The following is a 22,153-nucleotide window of genomic DNA, read 5'->3' as shown; positions in this document are numbered from 1 at the left end:
TTCACGAAATAATTATCCATATTAAAACTCTTAATAAAATGACATTAAAATTTTTTCTTATAAATTATTTTAATAAATTAACAAAAAATATCTCATTAAATATAAAAATTATAATGATAGTAATTAAACACAAAACTACAAAAGCATATAGTAGTAGGTGTTAATGATTTTTTAAGAGAATTTGGTGTTATATATAAGTGTTAAAAGATACTACAAAATAAGAGTGGAGATATTTAATGCAATTATGTGTGCCATTAAGACTTTGATGTCGATCACGTGATGAATCTGTCTAATTTTGGGTTTTGAACATTGCGTGCGATTCACTGTTATCACATTTGATCACAATTCCAAGACGAGTAGTTAGTGAAGTTGACATAAACAAAAACAAAAACAAAGTGTGGCAGACACAGAATGTACCAAAGTAGATGGAGACATCAAATTCTAATGGCATGTTTGGCATATTCTTTCACCAAAAACTCTCTATCTTTAAACCTAAGGATATTTTATATTACTCATATAAAACTCCATCTTCTATATAAAATCTAATAATGTAAACATTTTTCAGCACTAAAGGAGAGAGAAATGGATTCATCAATAACATCAAGAGAGAAAGTCACGGGATTATTTTCTTTTTTTAATTTACTTGGTGGTGGTTATTGAGTACTTATACAAATCATTATTTATATAGTATAAAGATAGGGTTACTCTTTCTCCATAAAGTCATTCAATGATCTTTATTTATCTTGTTTTATTTATTTCTTTCTTCCTTTTAAGAAGACTCCTATATCTTTCTTTCTATTTTTAGGTCATTTGTTTAAACAATATTTGTTCAATGTTCAATTTTGAGATAGGAAAACAATAACTTTTATACTATTATCTTTAAAGTAATATAAATAATTGTAATTGCAATTTTTTTTTCCAAGTTTATATATTTTGGATTAATTGTGATTTTAATTCAAAAATTATAATGCAATTTTAGAATTTCTCTCTATCCGTGTTTTTTATTCTATTTGGTCCATATACTTTAGAAATGAATGGATGAAATACTAAAATCTAACGATGTTAATTTTTTTTTCATGAGACAAATAATGGTGTCACGTATTGACACATTTGTATCCACGTGTACTCTACATTTGTCCTTTTCTCCCATCTCCCATCTTCTTCGTCATTTGTCACAAGGAGAGTGGAAGACAAGAAGGATGAGGGAAGGAGAGAGTGGAGAGATAAGGGCACACATGGCATACAAGTAGACACAAATTTGAAAATATGATTGAGTAGAAACATTCTATAACTCCTTAGTTACTATGAGGTGCGATCAAATTCAAAAATATATGACGGTTGAAAGCACAAATTTAGAGAGAAATGGAGATAAGAAAGAGAAAGTGAAGAGGGAGTAGGAAAAGGAAGAGAAAAGGAAAGGGGTGGGAGCGTCATATAAATTGCTCAAATGCTTGTTTACAAACTTAAGTAGGAATAAGCCAATCAACTATATCTCCTTTAATAATGTGATCACTTAAGTATTTTGATAATGACAACACATGATCCATGGAGTGATACTTAGATGTTGGAATGTGAAAGAAGGCCATAAATTGTCTCTTGTTAAAGTATGTGTCACTCAAGTGTTTGAAATAATGCTCAAGTAATGTATTGTATTACTCAAAAATTGGTTTACAACATAAGTAGGAAAAAAGATTATCGAAAAATGTCTCTCAAGAGAATTTGTGTCGCTCAAGAGATGTTTCTTTGTTTACAAGTGTACCGTACCTAGCCAAACTCAACCAAGTAAACAAATATACACATCAAAACCGCCTAGCATCTAGTGCCCAGACACCACCAGCACAAGACATCTAGGCAAGTGGCTGGTCAAGGCCGACTACTTACCTAGAAAGTTAGCTAACATCGATGCTCCTCCTTCAATAGGTCCCCAGGGCCAGTTTTGGGGCCCAGGCCCACTCATGGCCCAAGCTAGGGCCCAGGTCAAAACCCAGCCCATGCAATGGTCAAACGTCATTAATGTTCTATAAATACACGTGGACCCCATTATTTAAAGGTACGCATTCATTAATTGCTGATTTGACTCTTTGAGAGCTTTGACTTACTTGAGCTTCGGAGATTCTTCTGCAGGTAACCCCTCCTGGGTTCAAGCCGACATGTATTGAATGGGAAGAGGCCAACTAAGGAGATAGCGGACTACATGGTAAGGTGACACTCGTGCCTAACTTATCTTATTTGTCCTTCTGCAGGAACAATTGGCGCCCACCGTGGGGCACGAGACGAACACCCTTAGTACCCGCTTTTCTCTGAAGATGGTTTCTACCCGCAGCAAAGCTGGAGCTAGCAAGCAAGTTGACGCTGGTCCCTCTGGACCTCCTGGCGTCACCCCTGATTTGGCCGCCATCCTAGACGGCCAGATGAAGATGCAACAAGAACTTGCAAACCTGAAGAAACGCAACGCAGAAGAGATAGAAGCGCTCAAACAAGAGAACTCCCGCCTCAGGAGGAAGATCGAGGCAGATGCCGACCTGAAAGGAAAAGCCAAAGAGACCTCTGAAGCTGTGAAGTCTCCGGCTTTCCAACCTACAGAGGAAGAAAGTGAATACAACCCCACCCCCACACTTTCACCACCACCCAACAAACCCCTCTCACTACCACACACCCCCAACACTTCCCACCAGGTCACCCAGGACCTACCGCACCCTCAACAACCCACGTTCCCCACAACATACCCACTACGCTTCACACCGCGTACGTCCCACCCTACCACCCCCCATATCTTCCCACAACCCACATCCCCCCTCATAACATCACCTCCACCTTCCCTACCATGATCAACCACCCACTCCCACCCCACATTCTCCCCCCCCACCAGCCCAGACGCCGCCACCCATTCACAGACTTTATCGCTAACACCCCTCTCCCAACCCAGTGGGAACCATTCAACCTCGATCGCTACACTGGCGAAACCGACCCCGATGAACACCTGAAAGTTTACATCACACATATTGCTCTGTATACGTCCCAGGACGCAGTCTTCTGCAAAGCTTTCCCCACAACACTCAAAGGCCCCGCCCTAGAGTGGTTCACCACCCTCCCACCCTACTCCATTGATAATTTCGACACCCTTTCCCACATGTTCTCCACACATTTCGCCGACAGCCGCCCTCACCAAACCACCACCATGTCCTTACTAGGCATCAGACAGGAGCCCAATGAACCTCTCAGAACATTCATCGACCGCTTTAGTAAAGCAGCCCTTTGCACACCACACCTTAACCAGGAAATGATACTCCAATGCATGACCCTCACCCTGCAACCCGGACCCTTCGCTAACAACGTCTACCTTCACCCACCCACCTCCATGCACGAACTCAAGCTGCGTGCCGCTGACTACGTTCGCATGGAAGAAATGCAAACCCTTCACACTAAATTCTGCAACGACTATGCCGCCAACACCGCCACCCCCAATCCCAACCCCGTACCCAACCCCACCCCACAGCCTCACCCGCGCCCTGATACCCGTCCACGTGAACCCCGCCAACCACGTTTTACCAGATACGCCCCACTCACAGTAGCCCGCTCCCGCATCCTTGACGAAGCCCTCCAAGCTGACCTCCTCCCCCCACCACGCAAAACAACCACCCCTCCTAACGCTGACATGACCAAGTACTGTCGATACCACCGCAATCACAGTCATACTACAGAAGAGTGCAAAGCGCTACAGGATAAGATCGAAGAACTGGTACGCGCCGGCCACTTTCGCCGCTTCATCCGCAGAGATGACCACACCTCCTCTCAAACCCACCACCCCCCACGACACGACCACAGACGACAACCAAGTGGTGCCAACCACAATAACCAACCCGCCCAACCCAATGACCAACACTCACAACCCGCCCACACCAACATCACCCCTGCCGACCCCCCCTTGCGAGGTACTATTAACACCATCTCTGGTGGCTTCGCAAGCGGAGACTCCACCTCATCTGCCAGAAAGAAACACCTCCGCCACATACAATCTATCAACCACATCACCCAAACCCACCACAGACGACGTATGCCCCCCATCGTTTTCACTGATGATGACTTTCACGGCCTCGACCACCAACAAGACGACCCCATGGTCATCACAGTTGAAATCGAAAACTATGCCGTTAAAAAAGTACTGGTAGATCAAGGCAGCTCAGTTGACATCCTCTACTGGGACACTTACCAAAAATTGCAACTCCCTGACACCGCTATGATCCCATATGACGAGCCCATATACGGCTTTTCTGGCGAACAAGTCTCTACCCGTGGCTACATAGACCTCCATACCGTCTTTCGGGAAGGAACCCAAACAAAAACAATCCTAATCCGCTTCCTAATAGTCGACGCACCCACATCCTACAACATACTCTTGGGCCGTCCTTCCCTCAACACCCTCGGAGCAGTCGTCTCCACCCCGCATTTGGCCATGAAGTTCCCAGCACCATCCGGTGATATCCTAACCATCCACTGCGACCAACGTTTGGCACGCGAATGCTACATGGCAAGCTTAAGGCCCCAACTCCCAATCCAACAGACAAACCACATCGAGCGACCACCTAATTCACGCATAGCCTTATCCGGCGAAGACCTTGATCCCAGAATAGGCCGAGATGCCCGCCTCGAACCAGTCGAGGACACAACCCCCCTGGGACTCCCCAACGGCCATTCCATCAACTTGGGCACTGGTTTAAGTCTTGATGAGCGTGCCACAATTACACCCATCCTTATAAACAACACGGATCTCTTCGCTTGGTTAGCCGCCGACCTCCCAGGGGTAGACCCCAACGTCGCATCCCACAAGCTCTCGGTATATAAAGAAGCCCGCTACGTATCTCAGAAAAAACGCAAACTTGGTGAAGAACGCAGACAGGCAGCCAAAATAGAAGCCGACAAGTTGCTGAGCGCAGGATTCATAGATGAAGCGCATTACACCACCTGGCTCTCTAACGTTGTCTTGGTGAAGAAAGCCAATGGTAAATGGCGGATGTGCGTGGACTACACAGATCTAAACAAGGCATGCCCTCGCGACGCCTACCCCCTACCCAACATCGACCGCCTTGTAGACGGCGCGGCAGGAAATAAAGTACTTAGCTTTCTGGACGCATACTCAGGCTATAACCAAATACCCATGGCCACAGCAGACATGCACAAGACCGCCTTCATCACAGACGATGCCAACTACTTCTATAGAGTCATGCCCTTCGGCCTCAAAAACGCTGGGGCAACCTACCAGCGGCTAATGGACAAAGTCTTCAGCCACCTCACAGGTCATTGTGTCGAAGTCTACGTCGATGACATGGTCGTCAAATCCCCAAGCCATCATCAACACGCTATAGATTTGGAGGCGGTTTTCTCCGCATTACACCAGTACAACCTCCGCCTGAACCCTGAGAAGTGCGTATTCGGCGTGGACCGGGGTAAATTCCTCAGTTTCATGTTAACTCAGCGCGGCATAGAGGTCAACCCCGAAAAATGCAAGGCTATCATCGAGATGCGTAGCCCAACCACCATCAAAGAAGTACAACGACTAATTGGCCGCCTCACAGCTATATCTCGTTTCCTACCAAAACTAGCAGAACAAACTCAACCCATAATTCAGCTCCTAAAGAAATCCGCCCGGTTCACGTGGACTGAAGATTGTGAACAAATATTCCTCAAGCTCAAAGCATCCCTAACCTCACCCCCCATCCTCCGCAAACCTAACACTAGCCAACCCCTGCTAGTGTACATCACGGCCACCAATCACACCGTCAGCGCTGCCCTTGTCCAAGAAGCAGAAGGCACCCAGCACCCTGTTTACTTTGTAAGCAGGACACTCCAAGACCCTGAAACCAGATACCAAATGGTAGAAAAACTAGCCCTATCCTTGGTCCACGCCGCACGCCGCTTACGTCCATATTTCCAAAACCACACCATAACCGTCAAGACCGATTATCCAATTCAGAAAATATTACAAAAACCAGACTTAGTCGGGCGCATGTCGTCATGGGCCGTGGAGCTCTCCGAATTTAACATCCGCTATGAACCACACGGCCCCATCAAAGCCCAATGTCTCTTGGACTTCGTCAACGACCTACAACAAACACCTACCGAGGACCAATGGACGCTTCATGTAGATGGCTCCTCAAACCCAAGGGGTGCGGGTGCCGGCATCGTACTGGAAGGCCCCAACGACATCCTCATTGAGAAATCTCTCCATTTCGCTTTCAAAACATCGAATAATCAAGCCGAATACGAAGCTATACTGGCCGGTCTCTCTCTAGCCCGTGAAGTAGGCGTCAAAAAGCTAACATGTAAAACCGACTCCAAACTCACAGTAGGTCATCTGAACGACGAGTTCCAAATTAAAGACCCCGTCCTCCAACAATATTACCATTTGGTCCGCGCAATCATCCAATCCGCTTTCGAACTAGTCCGCATCGAACACATACCCAGAACCGACAACGTCAGAGCAGACATCCTTTCCAAGTTAGCCAGCACCAAACTCAAAAGCCGCAACCGGTCCTTGCTACAGCAAACACTATCCACACCCTCCGTCACACACACTTGCCAAATGCTAACCCACCCCCCGTCAGACAATCCCACCCCTACCCAAAACCCAAACTGGACCACCCCTTACATCCAGTACCTCAAAACTCGCAACCCCCCGGCCGACGCGGACAAAACTTGGCTGGCCAAGGCCGCCAGGTACACTATGGTAGGCGACGACCTCTACAAACGCGGATACGGCCAGCCCCTACTTAAATGTGTCACGCCAAAACAAGCCCAGTACGTCATTAAGGAACTACACGAAGGGATCTGCGGTTATCGTTCAGGCGCTCGCACCATGGCCACAAGAATTCTCAGAGCCGGGTACTTCTGGCCTACAATAGAGGCGGACTGCCAAGACTACGTCAAAAAGTGCAAACCATGTCAGAAGCACGGCAACCTTATACATCAAAAACAAGAACAGCTACACCACATACTGTCCCCCTGGCCGTTCGCTAAATGGGGGATGGACATCCTAGGCCCATTCACACCCGGCAAAGGACAGGTTAAGTTCCTAATCGTAGCCGTTGACTACTTCACCAAGTGGATTGAAGCCAAACCGTTGACCACTATCACGGCCCAGCAAGTCCAACAGTTTGTGTGGAAGGACATCATATGCAGATATGGCATACCGCATACCATCATAACAGATAACGGCCGACAATTCATTGACAAGGAACTAGAAAAATTCTACACCGGTTTGGGCATCAAACATATCACAAGCTCTGTAGAACACCCGCAGACCAATGGGCAGGCGGAAGCGGCAAACAAAGTTATCCTCGTGGAACTGCGCAAAAGATTGGATACCGCTAAAGGTCGATGGCCAGAAGAGTTAATTGAAGTACTATGGGCCTACAGATGCACCCCGCAATCGTCAACTAACGAATCCCCCTTCAGCCTGGTCTACGGCGCAGACGCCATGATACCAGTAGAAATTGGCGAACCATCCCTGCGCCGAGAACTATACGACCCAGCTAATAACCAACAAAACATGGCCTTGCATCTCAACCTCCTTCCCAAACTCAGAGAAAAAGCCCAAATACGCAATCTCGCTGCCAAACAACGAGCCGCCAAGAAATATAACGCAAACTTGCACCCGCGATCGTTTGTCATAGGAGACCTAGTATGGAGAATGGCCAGCAGTGCTAGAAAGAAGGATGGCAAGTTCTCCGCCAATTGGGACGGCCCATACCGCATACGAGAAGACACAGGAGGTGGGGCTTATCGCCTAGAACAACTATCCGGGGAAGAAATCCCCAACACATGGAATGTATCCCACCTCAAGTTTTATTTCAGTTGAACATACACCATAAGCAGACCCATACTTGTAACCACGGGTGTACTCTTTTTCCTCACTTGGTCTTTTTTCCCTAAGGAGGGTTTTGGCCAAGGAGGTTTTAACGAGGCACCCCCATTTCAATTAATAAAATGAGTGGTTCCCTACTTCATAACTTTGTACTACTTTACTAGTGTTTAATTCGTTTAAGTTCCCCACCCTTACCACAAGTAAGCGGCCTGGGTCGAACACCCTTTACTTGTGCTTAATTCGTTTAAGTTCCCCACCCTTACCACAAGTAAGCGGCCTGGGTCGAACACCCTTTACTCGTGTTTAATTCGTTTAAGTTCCCCACCCTTACCACAAGTAAACGGCCTGGGTCGAACACCCTTTACTTGTGCTTAATTCGTTTAAGTTCCCCACCCTTACCACAAGTAAGCGGCCTGGGTCGAACACCCTTTACTTGTGCTTAATTCGTTTAAGTTCCCCACCCTTACCACAAGTAAGCGGCCTGGGTCGAACACCCTTTACTTGTGCTTAATTCGTTTAAGTTCCCCACCCTTACCACAAGTAAGCGGCCTGGGTCGAACACCCTTTACTCGTGGTTATCATACAAACGCCAACAATGCTCCCCTACGCATACAACACAACATATCGCATATTCCTATCACATGCTATTATCAATAACCACAACATATATATCCACAAGATGCATCACATTAAAAACAAATAAAAATATTGTACGAGTTATTACAGACTTAGGATTCATTGCGAAATAGAACAATCATAAAAACTACATCCTAAGCTGCTTTGTCATCCTCCACGGGCGCATCCACATCTTTCTCCGCCTCGGCCACCTCATTCCCAACCTCCTCCCCACCCTCTTCATCCTCCCCTACCAGCTTTCCACCAACCACGTCTTTATCTACATCAAACCTTGAATCCAGGGCATCCACTTCCTTATAAAAGAAGGCCGCCTGTCGCAACCCCTTCTCAAAGCCATTTATATGCTCCTGAATAACACTATTCTTCAAGTCATCCAATTCACCAACAGCCCCGTCATACTTGTCCTTTAAATCCTCATAGTCTTCCTCAAGCTCCCCTATACGCTTATTCAATTTCTCCTTAGAATCTAAACAACGAACCTTCCACGACACCAACCTCTTTCTCTCAGCCTCCCAACTTTCCTTCTCCTTCTCCAACGCCGCCTTCTCCTCCGCCAACTTGTCCACTTTATCCTGCAGCCCTCCCGCCTCCTTCACTTCCCTTCTGTAAAGGGACCCCACACGTCTACTCAACACCAATGCCTTACTCCCAAACTCAACCATGGTTCTCACAATATGATCAACCTCCATATTGTCGATGGAGTTCACAACAGTATCTGGCAAGTTAATTGAGATGTCCTTTCTCACGCATATCTCCGGCAACTCAATTAGCCCGGCTTCCGGCAACTTCTCGCCACTGGCCGACCCCGCCCCATCACCTGACCCGAGAATAGCTGCCCTCACTTTCTTCACATCCTTACCCTTCCCGGGTCGAGGCGGAAGCTCAACCTTCCTCTTCGTGCCGCCATGAACGTGTACTTCCACCACAGATTCCTACAGATTGGGAACACCAGTTTTCCCAGCCTCCTTGGCCTTGGCGGCCATCTCCTTCCTCAGCGCTTGAAAGAGCGCCAAGTTCTTCTTGCCAGACTGTGTCATATGTCCTGCAATAACATATCACAACTCGGATCAAAACAACTTAGCATCATTAACACAGTTTAAGTAATAAACAGATACCTTCAATATCTATAATCGGATGCACCGAATTATAAACCCTAACTAAGCCCTTAGTGGGCAACTTATCCACAAATCTTAACAACATCCCCACCACCTCCTTATCTCCAGACGACAACTCCTCCACCCCCATATCCTTGTAACGCAAAGGGTTATTGGTCCAACTGAAAGGGAACTTTGTATTCCCATCCGCATTCAGGAAATGCGGCTCACCTCCCTCCTTCACCACAACCTTGAAGTATCCGTCCTTGAAGTGCTTGAAAGATTGGGAGAATGCATCCAACCTGCTAATGCTAGGACGACTTATCAATGACAACCAGGTAGCCGGCCTCCGGGGTCTGGTATCATAGAAATACAAAAACGCATAAGGTGAAGGCTCCAAGTACAGCGACTCGCACAGAATGCGGAAGGCCTGTAAGTAAGCCCAACTGTTAGGGTGTAGTTGAGTAGGCGCCACATTCAAAGCCCGCAGCACACCCATAGTAAAGTCGTCGAAAGGTAGTCGTATATGAAGCTGAGAAAATGACACATGTACATGTAAAAGAATTTCTCGGTAGCCCCCTCTTGACCGTGGCATACCCGGTCGATGGCGCTCACTCTTTCCAGTGAAACAATATCTCCACTGACCCCTCTAGATATGACGGGCGTACAATTAAGCCAAGAATTCAGCAGACGAGACCACCTAAACAAGGATGACTGTTCACGAACATCGGACGCAACCCACGCATAACCGCCCTTAGCCGGCCAATTACTTTCCTCCAGCTCTTCAGGAGGATCTTCTCGGACCTCCCTCACTACTTCCATTGGCATCCCACTTGTGCCAACTCCAGCACTTATACCTTCTCCACGAAGCCGGTCATCTCTACTCCTATCCGACTCAGTACTCTGACTACTACTAGATGCAGATAACGATGAGCTATCGCTACTAGACATACCTGTTTTCGTGTTTACGGAAAGATGTCGGCGGAATTTGGGAACTAGTCGGACAATATTATGCGCACAGGGTCTCTGATTTCAAAACTCGCAAATGAACCAAGTAAACCCTCAGCTGCTTTCAAGCCCATATTTATAGTCCACGATCCCAAACGACTAAAACCTCTTCCCGCCAAAATGAAACCCCAGACCAATCGACACCATTATGAAGGATATGACACATAAAAAACGACGGCGCCAAAGTTTTAACGATGTGACCACCTGACGCCTTTTCACCTACCTTCTGACACTTCCAAGCCTTAACACTGTTCACCACACTTAAAGGCTGGGGGACTGGTGTATCACACCTAGCCGGTTTTGCTAGTTAACCAACACATATCATCCTTGACCGACAACCCATATCGGACAAGGCTGGGGGACTGGTGTACCGTACCTAGCCAAACTCAACTAAGTAAACAAATATACACATCAAAACCGCCTAGCATCTAGTGCCCGGACACCACCAGCACAAGACATCTAGGCAAGTGGCCGGTCAAGGCCGACTACTTACCTAGAAATATAGCTAACATCGATGCTCCTCCTTCAATAGGTCCCCAGGGCCAGTTTTGGGGCCCAGGCCCACTCATGGCCCAAGCTAGGGCCCAGGTCAAAACCCAGCCCATGCAATGGTCAAACGTCATTAATGTTCTATAAATACACGTGGACCCCATCATTTAAAGGTACGCATTCATTAATTGCTGATTTGACTCTTTGAGAGCTTTGACTTACTTGAGCTTCAAAGATTCTTCTGCAGGTAACCCCTCCTGGGTTCAAGCCGACATGTATTGAATGGGAAGAGGCCAACTAAGGAGATAGCGGACTACATGGTAAGGTGACACTCGTGCCTAACTTATCTTATTTGTCCTTCTGCAGGAACAACAAGATTTTATATTATGGGTTTAAGTAAATGATTTTCTTAATAATGTGACATGTTCTATATTAAATGTGATGATACAAATATAAATACATTCTAAAAGTATGGATTGAATGATGTGATATTTACATCCACGAGAAATTATTCTACCTATTATAGTATTTTAGCATTGATGGTATTTTAAATGCCTAGAAGATTAAAAAAAATTGATAATGAATATTGTAATAATTATCATAACTACATTGAGTTATAAGTGAGAAAATATGATATTAAACATTTATATAAGTCATGTGTTATCTTTAGTAAGACTTATTTAATAAGTATATTAGAATATTTTAGTGTGGATTTATCCTTAGACTAATCAAGTGATGTATGAATACTTATTTATTATATTTTTTGATGATGTGAGATGGAATTATATAAATATTTATATTTAGCATTTCATGTAATAAGTAAAAAATTTTGAGTTATGATATTATAACTTGTGTAAAGTACCTAAAGGCCTTATAATGAATAAAAGTGAAGACATTAATTTTGAAAAACAATAACACATAACTGTTACATTACAAGAAAATATCATATTATTCACGATCTGACAAAATTTTTCCAACGAAAAAAAATCATCGATAAAATAACATTTACCAAATGTTTTTCTTAGTAATGGATTCGTTTCTAAAATTCTTTGGTAATGCAATATAATTTGTTGGTAAACTAGTCAATAATGGATTTTTTTAACTTCGTCGATAAAACTATCTATAATTGATGTTTTTGAACATTCGTCGGTAAATTTCTCAATAATTAAACTTTTGAAAATTCATTAGTAAATTTGTAAGTAATTGTATTTTTAAAATTCATGGATAATTTCATCAGTAAAGTGGGCGTCAATTTTTCTGCCAAACCTGACGAAATATGTGTTATAAATTTAATAGAAATTGGTAAAAAGAATGGAAGAAGAACGAAGAGAAAAAAGTAGGTGGAGGAGGATGAGAAGAAGGTGGTGGCAATGATTATGGCGTTTATAGCAACAATGACAATACCAAAAGATGAGTAAGAAAAAGAGGAGGAGGAAGAATAAGAGAAGATGGAGGAAGAGGAATAGGATGAGAAGGTAGAAAAGCCAAAGGTGGACAACAATGATAATGGTGACAATGATAATAGAAGAGAGTGACAACATTAATGATGAACGACCCTAAAAAAAAAAGGAAAAGAAGAAGAGAAAGCACTATAAAAATTTTCGTAATTATTAATATATTTTTACTGATATAAGTAAATTTGTCGATAAATCAAAATTTACTAACAATTTTAGAATTTAAATTACTAACGAATATTTTTATCAATAGTTAATTAGTAACTGAAAATTTTTTTGGTTGCTAAATAAGCTTTAAATTATGATTAACGAGAAAAATTTTTTTTTCTTTAAATGCATTTTAAATTTTAGTTAGCGATGAAAATAACAACTAAATACATTTTTAAAGATATTAATTTTGTGTAGCCACCTATAATCTTATATGAAATTCACTCTTTTCACATTCATTAAATAATATATTTATGTGTGTGTTGTTTTAATATAATTCATTTAATTTTATAATTTGTTGTGTTTATTTTTTATCATAAAAAGTTAATATTTAATTAGATTAAACTAATATTATTTATTTTATAACTTGTTGCTACTTAAATAAATATAATTTTCCGCTTAAAAATATTATAAAAATTTAGTTAGATACTTAGTATATGAAAAACTATATGATTATAATAAAATATTCTTGTTTATAACTAAAGACTCAAATGTATGATGTTAAAATTATACACGTTGAATCATAAAAATATAGATTTCACTTGGAATATGTTTGCGAAAACTCACTTTACTGGTTAATAAACTTTTTTTTCTAAATAAAATAAATTATTTATAAAATAAGTTTAAATTTTTGTACATAAAGTTAAAATTTAAGTAAAATAAGTTTTTCTTTTACGAATTCGAAAATGTGTAGAGTAAGATTATTTATCAATACAGTTTCCTTCCAAGCTTAATTGATATACTATTTTAATTCACTTGTTGATGGAGAAGGAATATATATTAATAGATTAAATAAGTTTTAGTTCCTTGAAAATGTGTATTATTTTCCAGTCTATTCCTGCAAATATCAAAATTAAAAACCAGTATTTTTTTAATATTTGGAAAATGCTTTTTTTTTTTAATGAGATTATGTGAAAAAATGTTGTTAAAATCAAAATTAAAACAAAATTAAAGTGCAATTTTATCATAAAATTGGATTACAAATTAGCTATATATTTTAAAAAATAAATGAAAATAACTTTTGGTCGTCTTTAATTACAATATCATTTTATATTAATAAAAAAACATTTATATATCTTAAAACATAAATGTAAAAGTGACAAAGTAAGAAAAAAAATAAGAAAAAAAAATTATAAAAATATAAATTTTAATATTTATATAATTGCACTAAAATAGAACAGACACAGCTTTTAAAGGATACTGAGGTACTAACTATGCTCCCTCCCTCCTTCTCATGCTGTCACTCAAAATACATAAATGTGGCCAGACTTATTTCATTTTGAACAAATAATAAGAGAAAGAACAAGCTAGATTTGGAGTGAAAAATATTTTATGTTTATTCCAAATAATGAGAAATAATGGGTTAAAACATTTAGTTTTTTGGGGTGAACCTTTTAATTAATTGATATAAAAAAAAATGCAAATTTTACTTAATGTTTTTTCCGATTTGAATTGGATAAAGTTATACATTTCTAATGCTTGGGCCTAAAATGAGCTGGGCCTTAAACTGCTTTAGGGGCATTTGGACTTACCATTAAGTCACAGAAAAAAAAAACGAATAGGAATGGACTTTTGTTGCACCTCCCAATTTAATGAGTACCCATTTTTTCTTACATATGTTTTTCTTTAATAAAAATATCTTTTTCATAAAATAACAAGTACACTATTTCTTTATTCACCTTTATTATTATTCTTCAATTTTGCATCTCCATTTTTATTATTCTTTAATTCCTATTTTTCACATTATATTATTTATTCCTTTCATCATTTACATTATTTTCTCTCCTCACTTTTTTTCTCTATAAAGAAATAGAACATCATTATAAATGCATTCTCCAATGACATACATTGATGGCTTCTTAGGGAGGGATTTCACAAGAGAGATAAACAACACCAATGAGACCTAAGTCCTATCCATAAAAGATTACATCACATTCAACCACAATTTTAAAACAATGGATTTACGAGTCTTTTAACTTGTATGTTGCTTAACTTTCTCATTTCTACCCAACATGAAACTTAAACTCATTTTGATTTTCAATCATCTTTCCCTCAAGGATGAGTCCCTGATATAGTCCCCCTCAAGCGGAAGCATTCACAACCACGAGTACCTCTTTCGTACTGTCATTCATCTTGATAGGACACTACATGAACCCTTTGTCAGGATTATTTTTTATACAAGGACCACTCTGATGGGTCTATCTATCAATGGGAGAATTTATCGAGAAGATATAATACCAATGAGACTTGAACCTAACCTTTATAAGGGATTAACACTATGTACTTTTCTTTCAATCCAACCTTAAGATAATGGGTCTTTTAGGTCAAGAGAGAGTTTGTAATCGTAACCCTTAGAAGAGAGAGAAAATTTGTTGGCACATTCACCGAACCACTTCAATAAAATTATGATTTTTGCTTTATTCATTGTTGGATCAGGCTTAAACTTTGACAATAGGTTTGCGACATATGGTTCTTCATTTTGATCATTGGGATCATCAATTGGAGGTTTGTGGTTAGGGAAATTAGTCTATAACTATCGCTCTATTTCAAGTTTCTCTTTATTTGTTCTTTATATTTGAGAGCATTATTACTTTTATAAATTGGCTAGTTACATGATCTTGTTTGTATTTTTTATTTGAGTCTTCTTTATTCATAGTTGATCTTAGTAGAACTTGAGTTTTTACTTCACACATGGAAATGATTTTTTCACATTAAAAATATTGGTGTTCTTTTTGGTGATTAGTATTGCTTTTTTCTATTATTGTCGTTTCTCATAAATTCTTGTAAGTTTAGAGAAATTACTCTCGCTACATACTTTAATATTTTTTTTATTGTTGTTATTGTTTTCTCACTTCAAAATATGAAACTTGTACTCACATCTTGATTCCAAACATACACTGCATTTTCTATCAAAATTGATATTGATGGTGTAACGTTGCAAATATTTAACCAATCTTATGTCATATGTTGGAAGATATTGTATGCAATGTTTCGTCAATAAGTCATGTGACAATTACTTTGTCTATTGTTGGCATGTGTAACTTCTTTTAGTCTTATCAAAAATTACTTTATAGAAAGGTATAACTAATCCAAAATGTATTTTGCTATGTATATATATGTTTTATTTGATATATATCGTTATAGCTTTATTCTCTTATTTTCCTTTTTCATAAACATTACCGGAAGGTGTAAATAGCTAAAGCTATAATAAGATGGAACAATAATAAAAGATATTAATCTTTTGCCAAATAAGCTTCCTTTGTTTAATCTCAATGACATTTTGGTACAGGGTAACACATTGAATAGTTTTGCCACGTACAAGGATAAAACTTTAACTATACTAAAACCTATAGCATTTATTATTCTTCGGAAATAATTTCAGTATGACTGCAATGTTTGTTTCATAAGGTGATTCTCTTTCGAAAAAATCAATGAAAGCCATAGTCCTGACACACATGTATTATCGTCAAATTATGTCAACAAACACAGTTGACTTTTCAAGGTCTCGAACTTAATTTAATGTAATTTAAACTATGATTCACATTTCAGAAGAATACTTTTTAAAATATAAAATGCAATTGTAATTATTAATTAAAAAAAAAATCAAAGATTGGGTTTTATTTTGTTTTATCTCAACTTTCAACCGTTAATCTTCTACTATATAATTACAAGTGCATTTCATTATCTAAGTTGTGGCACATCTCATCCCAGAGAAGTAAAATATCAATATTTTCCCCCAAATATCAATACTTTTAAGTTTTAGATATAATTTTTTAAATACATCTTTATTGTTGACTAAATTTAGTTAACAGCTACAAGTTTTGATGAATCACATCCATGTATTTGATGATGTACTTCACTTATTATTTTATATTTTTCCATAACTTCTCATTAAAAATAAAGAATTTATCCAAAATGTATTTTGCTAGCATTTCTCATCTGTGGTGAGAGGTTGAAATGCTGGTTAAGGAATCGAAGCAATTGTTGTGTAATAAAGAAGTGAGACAATAGAACTAAATATATATAAAGATTCTGCTTTCTTATAATACTAAGATTCATGTTTAATTGGTGTAATGATATTAAGACAGTATTATTTTATTATTTGATGGCATTTTTTTTAATGAACTTTATAATAGAATTAAAGAGGAAACAATTTTCGAAAAATAATCTAAACCCAGGAAGATCCTGTATGAATTTTTGTGAGTGTTGTTGGTCCTGAGGGTATATTTGAAGGAGTGCTCGGAGTCTGATCTGATACAAAAAGGTTCTAAATCTGATCTTAGCATCAGACGTAAAGTCCATATTCTTTGCACTTTTTAAGCAGCATATTTAAGCCAAATAAACCAGAACATATTCATCATTTCCAAAACATTTTTATTTTTATTTTTTGCAAAACTAGAATTTGAAACTTCAATAAACGATGAACACGAACAAGGAGGAAGAAGAAGAAGGGATAAGAAAAAAATGGAGAAAGAGTATTGAGAGAGAAGAAGAAGAAGACATGAAGAAAGGTGAAGAAGGTTAATGTTACGGTTAAGGAGGGTCGGGGTTGCGGGCCCCACCGGCTCTCATCTTAAAAGTATAAACGATAACGCCACCACCCACTCCCTTCTTCTCTTATCAATTTTTTTTCTTCTTTTTCCCTTTTTTTTTTTTAAATTGGTGTAATTTTGTAATGTAACGCTTTCTTCCACTCTCATTTCCTCGTCGTACTCTGTCCCTTTCTCTTTCTCTCTCTTCCACCGGATACCGTCCTACCCGGTGCCACTCTCACACGTGCCCCCTCCTCCCAAAGACTCCGTCGCACGTGCCGTCCCTCACCCATACAACTCCCTTTCTGTGGTGCAACAAATAAAAGTTAGAGAGAGAATAATAACTCATGGAAGCAATATATATGGAGATAGATAGAGAGAGAGAGAGTGTAGGTATGCGTTTGTGTGTGAAGGGTGAGAGATAGAAAGAGAGAAAGAGAGAGAAAGAGTTGATAAAAGCATAATTTTTTTTCTTGGTCTTTGAAGGGGCATGTAGATGCAGTAGCTATAGATTGGTTTATGGATACCCTTCTTTATCTTTCTTTCTTCCTATCTGGTTTTGTTTGAAATCTGAAACTTCAAGATCGGTTTTGGGTGAGTGAATCTTCTGGTGGGTTGTGTGTGTGTGTGTGTTTTTTTGGGTTCTGTTTTGCACCGATGAGGATCCGGAAAAGGCCGGTGCTTTTCCCGTCGTCGGTCTCGCCGTTGCCTCTGTCAGATCCACACCTGATCAGCCGGTCGCCGGTGGTGGTGCAACTAAGCGAGGCTGCTTCCACGGCAGCGAAACATTCTTCTTCTGCAGTGCTCCATCGCCATGCTGCTTCGTGGAGCTTGGATCGTTGCCAGCCATCTGATCAGTCTCTCCCTTCGATCGGGAGGCCAAGCAACGGCTGGGATGATCCCTCCGGCATCGGTGAAAGTGGGGCACACAGACAGCACAACAAGCAAGACCCTTTGGTAAGTAAAAACACACACAAACACTAATTGTTTAATTTCTATTTCCCCTTTTTTTAAAAAAATCGGTTCACTATTTCCGTTTTGTTTTTTCGAAATTTCATGATGTGGGCTTTTACAAGTGCACTTTTTTCCAATCTCTCGCAAGTGGTTACCCGTTGGTCTCAAATTCCTTATTTATTCATCTTTTAAAATTAATAAATTTGTTTTTTGCACACCCAGAAAGGGGCACGCTTGGGACAAGAACAAGATCCTATGTATATTTTGGTTTTGTTGGTCTTGCAGGAGGAGGTTGTTGTTGTTGGAAGGGAAGAACCTGGAGAAGACTCCGGAGAGAAGGGTAATCATACCAGGTAAGAACCAAAAAAGAGAAATCGTTTTTCCCCTCTCTCTTGTTCTTTCATGAAGTCTTGTAGTAAAAAAGGTGAAAAAAAAACTGAGACCCATATCTAGATTTGAAGTTTTTAACTAGCATGGAAAAAAGAAAATATTATTATTTTTATTATTATTTGTAAAAAAAAAAAATGTATACATCAGTGGAAAACACTGTTGAAGTAATTTTAATTAAGAGGTTTGTGTAGCCACCATATATGCTCTCCCACATATCTAACCAAAGTCCTTGGTTCCTTTCTCAAAATTGGACATCTACCATTTGCACTAGAGGTGCAGAAGTAGCCACCACCAAATGCTGGTCCCCAACTACACTGTGTTTTCTTCTTTCGAAGCATTGCACTATTATTTTCCCTTCATCTCCCATCCTTTATCGTAAATTTTATGTATATGTTATGGTTGTGGGTCTTTCTGGGTCTGGTTTGTTTGTAGGAAAGGACGCAACTTGGGTTTGGAAACTCTAGCTGGGGTGGCGTCACCGTTAAGCCCTTCTTTCACTCCTCAAGGTAAATGGCCAAGCTGAATAATGCATGTAGAGTTGAAAGCTATTGAGAAAAGGCGTTGACTGTGTGTGTTAATTATTGATGCGTTGCAGATAGATGGTACGAGGAAGAGAAAGCTATTCCGCTGAAGAAAAGGAGAGGGGCATTCGAGGAGAATAACAGTGCTGCTACGCACAGCAAGAAGACGAAGGCGAAGATGAAGACGAAGATGAACAAGAAGTGTTCCTCTCGCAACGAGGACAGCACGGAAGAGGAAGATGAAGAAGAGAGAAAAGTGGATGATGTAAACGTGAGTGTGAGCAAGAAGAGGGTAAGGGGTAGTGCACTGATGGAAGGTTCTAGGTGCAGTCGTGTGAATGGGAGGGGATGGAGGTGCTGTCAGCAAACGCTGGTTGGTTACTCGCTGTGTGAGCATCATTTGGGGAAGGGAAGACTCAGAAGCATGACAAGTGTTAGAAGCCGCTCCATTGCATCAACTGCACCAAAGAAGGTGCACATACACCACCACCATTCTTCTTCTTCTTCTTCTTCTCTTGAGAAGCAAAATCTTAGTGTTGCCGAGCCCTTCGTGGAGGAGGAGGAGGAGGAGGAGAAGCCGGAGATAATCACGAAGAAGAGGATGAAGCTGGGCGTTGTAAAAGCGCGTTCCATAAGCAGCTTGCTAGGACAAACGAACACCCAGATTGCTGCTGTAGCTCATGAGAATAGCAAGTAAGTCTAAAATAATAAGTACAAGTGCAGAAAACGGTTATTATTTCATGTACTTGTGGCTGAGAGAGAAATTTTTAATGCTGGAGTTTGTCCTAATACTTGGTGCCACTGCATCATGTTTCAACTTGGTTTGGTGCTTTGCTTTGTTTCGTTATTATGTTTATATTTTTCTTCGCCAACTGGTTGCGTTGTGTACGATTATTTTGAAAGCACTGCACTGGGGAACATATTCTGATTTTTCACTGGAATGTTATGTTATCCAACGGGTATTTTCGCCTAGCAGTGGACTTGATCATCATAACTGCGTGTTCTTTGACCGAGGAAACAACTTGGACTATCGCAAGAAAAATTGTTTTTTTTTTAAATACCAAAATCATCTCTAATCGATAATTTGTTATTAACAGAAAGGAAATTAACTGGTATGTTATTAATCTTAAGCTGCAGTTTAAGATTAATGTTATTGGTGTTGATGTATATATACATATATATATATATATATATATATATATATATATATATATATATATATATATATATATATATATATATCACCGTGCATGCATGGTGTGTCAACAATTGCACCCTCTAAGTGCGCGAGTTCTGCAGTCCGCGTGGTTATTTTGATGTTTTAAGAAAAATATACTATTTACATTTATTTTTAATTTGTCATTTAATTATTTTATTAACTATTATAAATTCTATCCTTTTAAATGTTTCTGGAATTATTCTTCACTCTTAGAAACACTTAAAGTAACGAAATGCTTTTTACATTCATAAAAAATATATTTTTACATTAAACTATAATGTTATTATTACTAGTTTTGTTTATAGAAATGATGCAAGAAACTATTACTATTATATATTTGTGTTCTTTATTCTAGGCGATAAAAGGAACCATAAATTAAAAAGTGATAAAAAAAATGAGATAAGTGTTAGTAAAAGAAAAGAGGTAACGCATCTTTTTGAAATTTGTTAAGAGTTTATTATTTAGTATATGCAATAAAATATACAATTTTTGGATGAAAACATGTATTTTTAATAGAAAAAAATTGTTAAAATATTCATATACGATAAACCCTTATAATGCTTTCTCTAGGATCCATACAATGTTAGAATCAATCCTCTAAGCGCGTGATTTGGTATTTGAATTTCAGACGATCGACATGAAAAATGGATATTATAGTAGCTTTAATTTGATTCTATACGAAATGCATAAATTAATTTTGCGATTTTACGCAGTTCTATATGGAGCAAGCAAAGTAGTTTGTCTTTATTATTGTGTGGCGGTTACTAAAATAAGAACGAGTAGTTTCAGTGTTGAATAGTATATTATAATATTGTGGTGTTTTATGAAAATCACATCACTTGCATTAACTGAATACGTGTTCTTGAATATAACAAGCTATTATCAAGAATTATTTGCGGCTATAATTGCAGACGAAAACTTACGTATTATCCATAAAAAAAAAAAAAAATGAAAACGATGGCATGATTTTGTCCGTAAAGTTTGGAGGTGGGAAGAATGTGTTTGCTTGGCTTTTTGCAATCGAATTGCAACAGAAGTTTGAGAAACGTGCATAAACCCGCTGGAAACACTTCTGCAAAGAGTTTAATCACTTACAATATTCTCAATGATCCTGGCAACTCTTTTTGTTTCTGTACTCTCTGATTTTATAATTTGTCTTCACTGGCCACAGTTTTTGGTTTTGAGAGCTACATGGGAAACAACAGCTTTTGATTCAGATGAATGGACCCTCATCAGCACCCTTTATTTTCTTCCATGACATGACCTACATATGGCAGGTCAAGTACCCCAAAATTATTTGCTTTAATTACAAAAGGGTAACATAAAAACCAAAATCCCAACCACTTCTCAGATCACCTCATCATTCGTTAATTTCAGCTTCTTTTACATAAAAAATAATCATTATTTATATGTCAAAAATAAACATGCACTCTCCGACTACATGTTATACAATTTATATGATATGATTTCGGGCTACAATTGTTTCATGTTGTTCTGTCAGTTTTCGTGGAAAACTAAAGACGTATAAGATTTGTCGCATAAAACAGTATATTACTCCTGTCTCTGTTGTGTTATTTTACAGATGAAAACTATTGACGCGGGAGAATATTGTACAAGAAATTATCTAGTCTATAAAAAGGTAAAGTTTTTCTTGCGTAATGAATGTAGACCCAGTGATTTATATAAACAGTGTCCTTTAACAAAATAATCCTCTACAAAGTAATAACGTACTTTTTATTACTAATGAAAAAGAGAGCTCAATGGGTTGACATGAGTCATTCCTGCATG

General features: G+C 39.3%; 1 protein-coding gene across 2 annotated transcripts; it reads left to right on the top strand.

The window, feature by feature from the left end:
• Positions 1 to 17,457: 17,457 nt before the first annotated feature.
• LOC114164867 lies at positions 17,458 to 20,108 on the top strand. Of its 2 annotated transcripts, none has more exons than XM_028049645.1 (4): positions 17,458 to 18,238; positions 18,458 to 18,588; positions 19,058 to 19,131; positions 19,221 to 20,108. In XM_028049645.1, exons 1-4 carry the CDS (start codon positions 17,939 to 17,941, stop codon positions 19,841 to 19,843), a joined length of 1,128 nt encoding a protein of 375 aa, XP_027905446.1. In that variant the 5' UTR covers positions 17,458 to 17,938; the 3' UTR covers positions 19,844 to 20,108. The 2 variants fall into 2 exon arrangements, with proteins under 2 accessions (XP_027905446.1, XP_027905448.1); XM_028049647.1 differs by having other exon boundaries at positions 17,465 to 18,238; positions 18,521 to 18,588.
• The last annotated feature ends 2,045 nt before the right edge of the window (positions 20,109 to 22,153 follow it).

The sequence above is a fragment of the Vigna unguiculata genome, chromosome 1, assembly GCF_004118075.2.
Source record: "Vigna unguiculata cultivar IT97K-499-35 chromosome 1, ASM411807v1, whole genome shotgun sequence".
Lineage (NCBI taxonomy): Eukaryota > Viridiplantae > Streptophyta > Magnoliopsida > Fabales > Fabaceae > Vigna > Vigna unguiculata.
This window is presented reverse-complemented; position numbering and strand designations above follow the sequence as displayed.

Bases quoted from the DNA above. Each gene is read 5' to 3' on its own strand.
- LOC114164867 (XM_028049645.1), top strand. From the start codon at position 17,939: ATGAGGATCCGGAAAAGGCCGGTGCTTTTCCCGTCGTCGGTCTCGCCG. The intron at 18,589-19,057 runs GTAAGAACCAAA...GTTTGTTTGTAG, and splicing joins GAGAAGGGTAATCATACCAG to GAAAGGACGCAACTTGGGTT. The intron at 19,132-19,220 runs GTAAATGGCCAA...GATGCGTTGCAG, and splicing joins CCCTTCTTTCACTCCTCAAG to ATAGATGGTACGAGGAAGAG.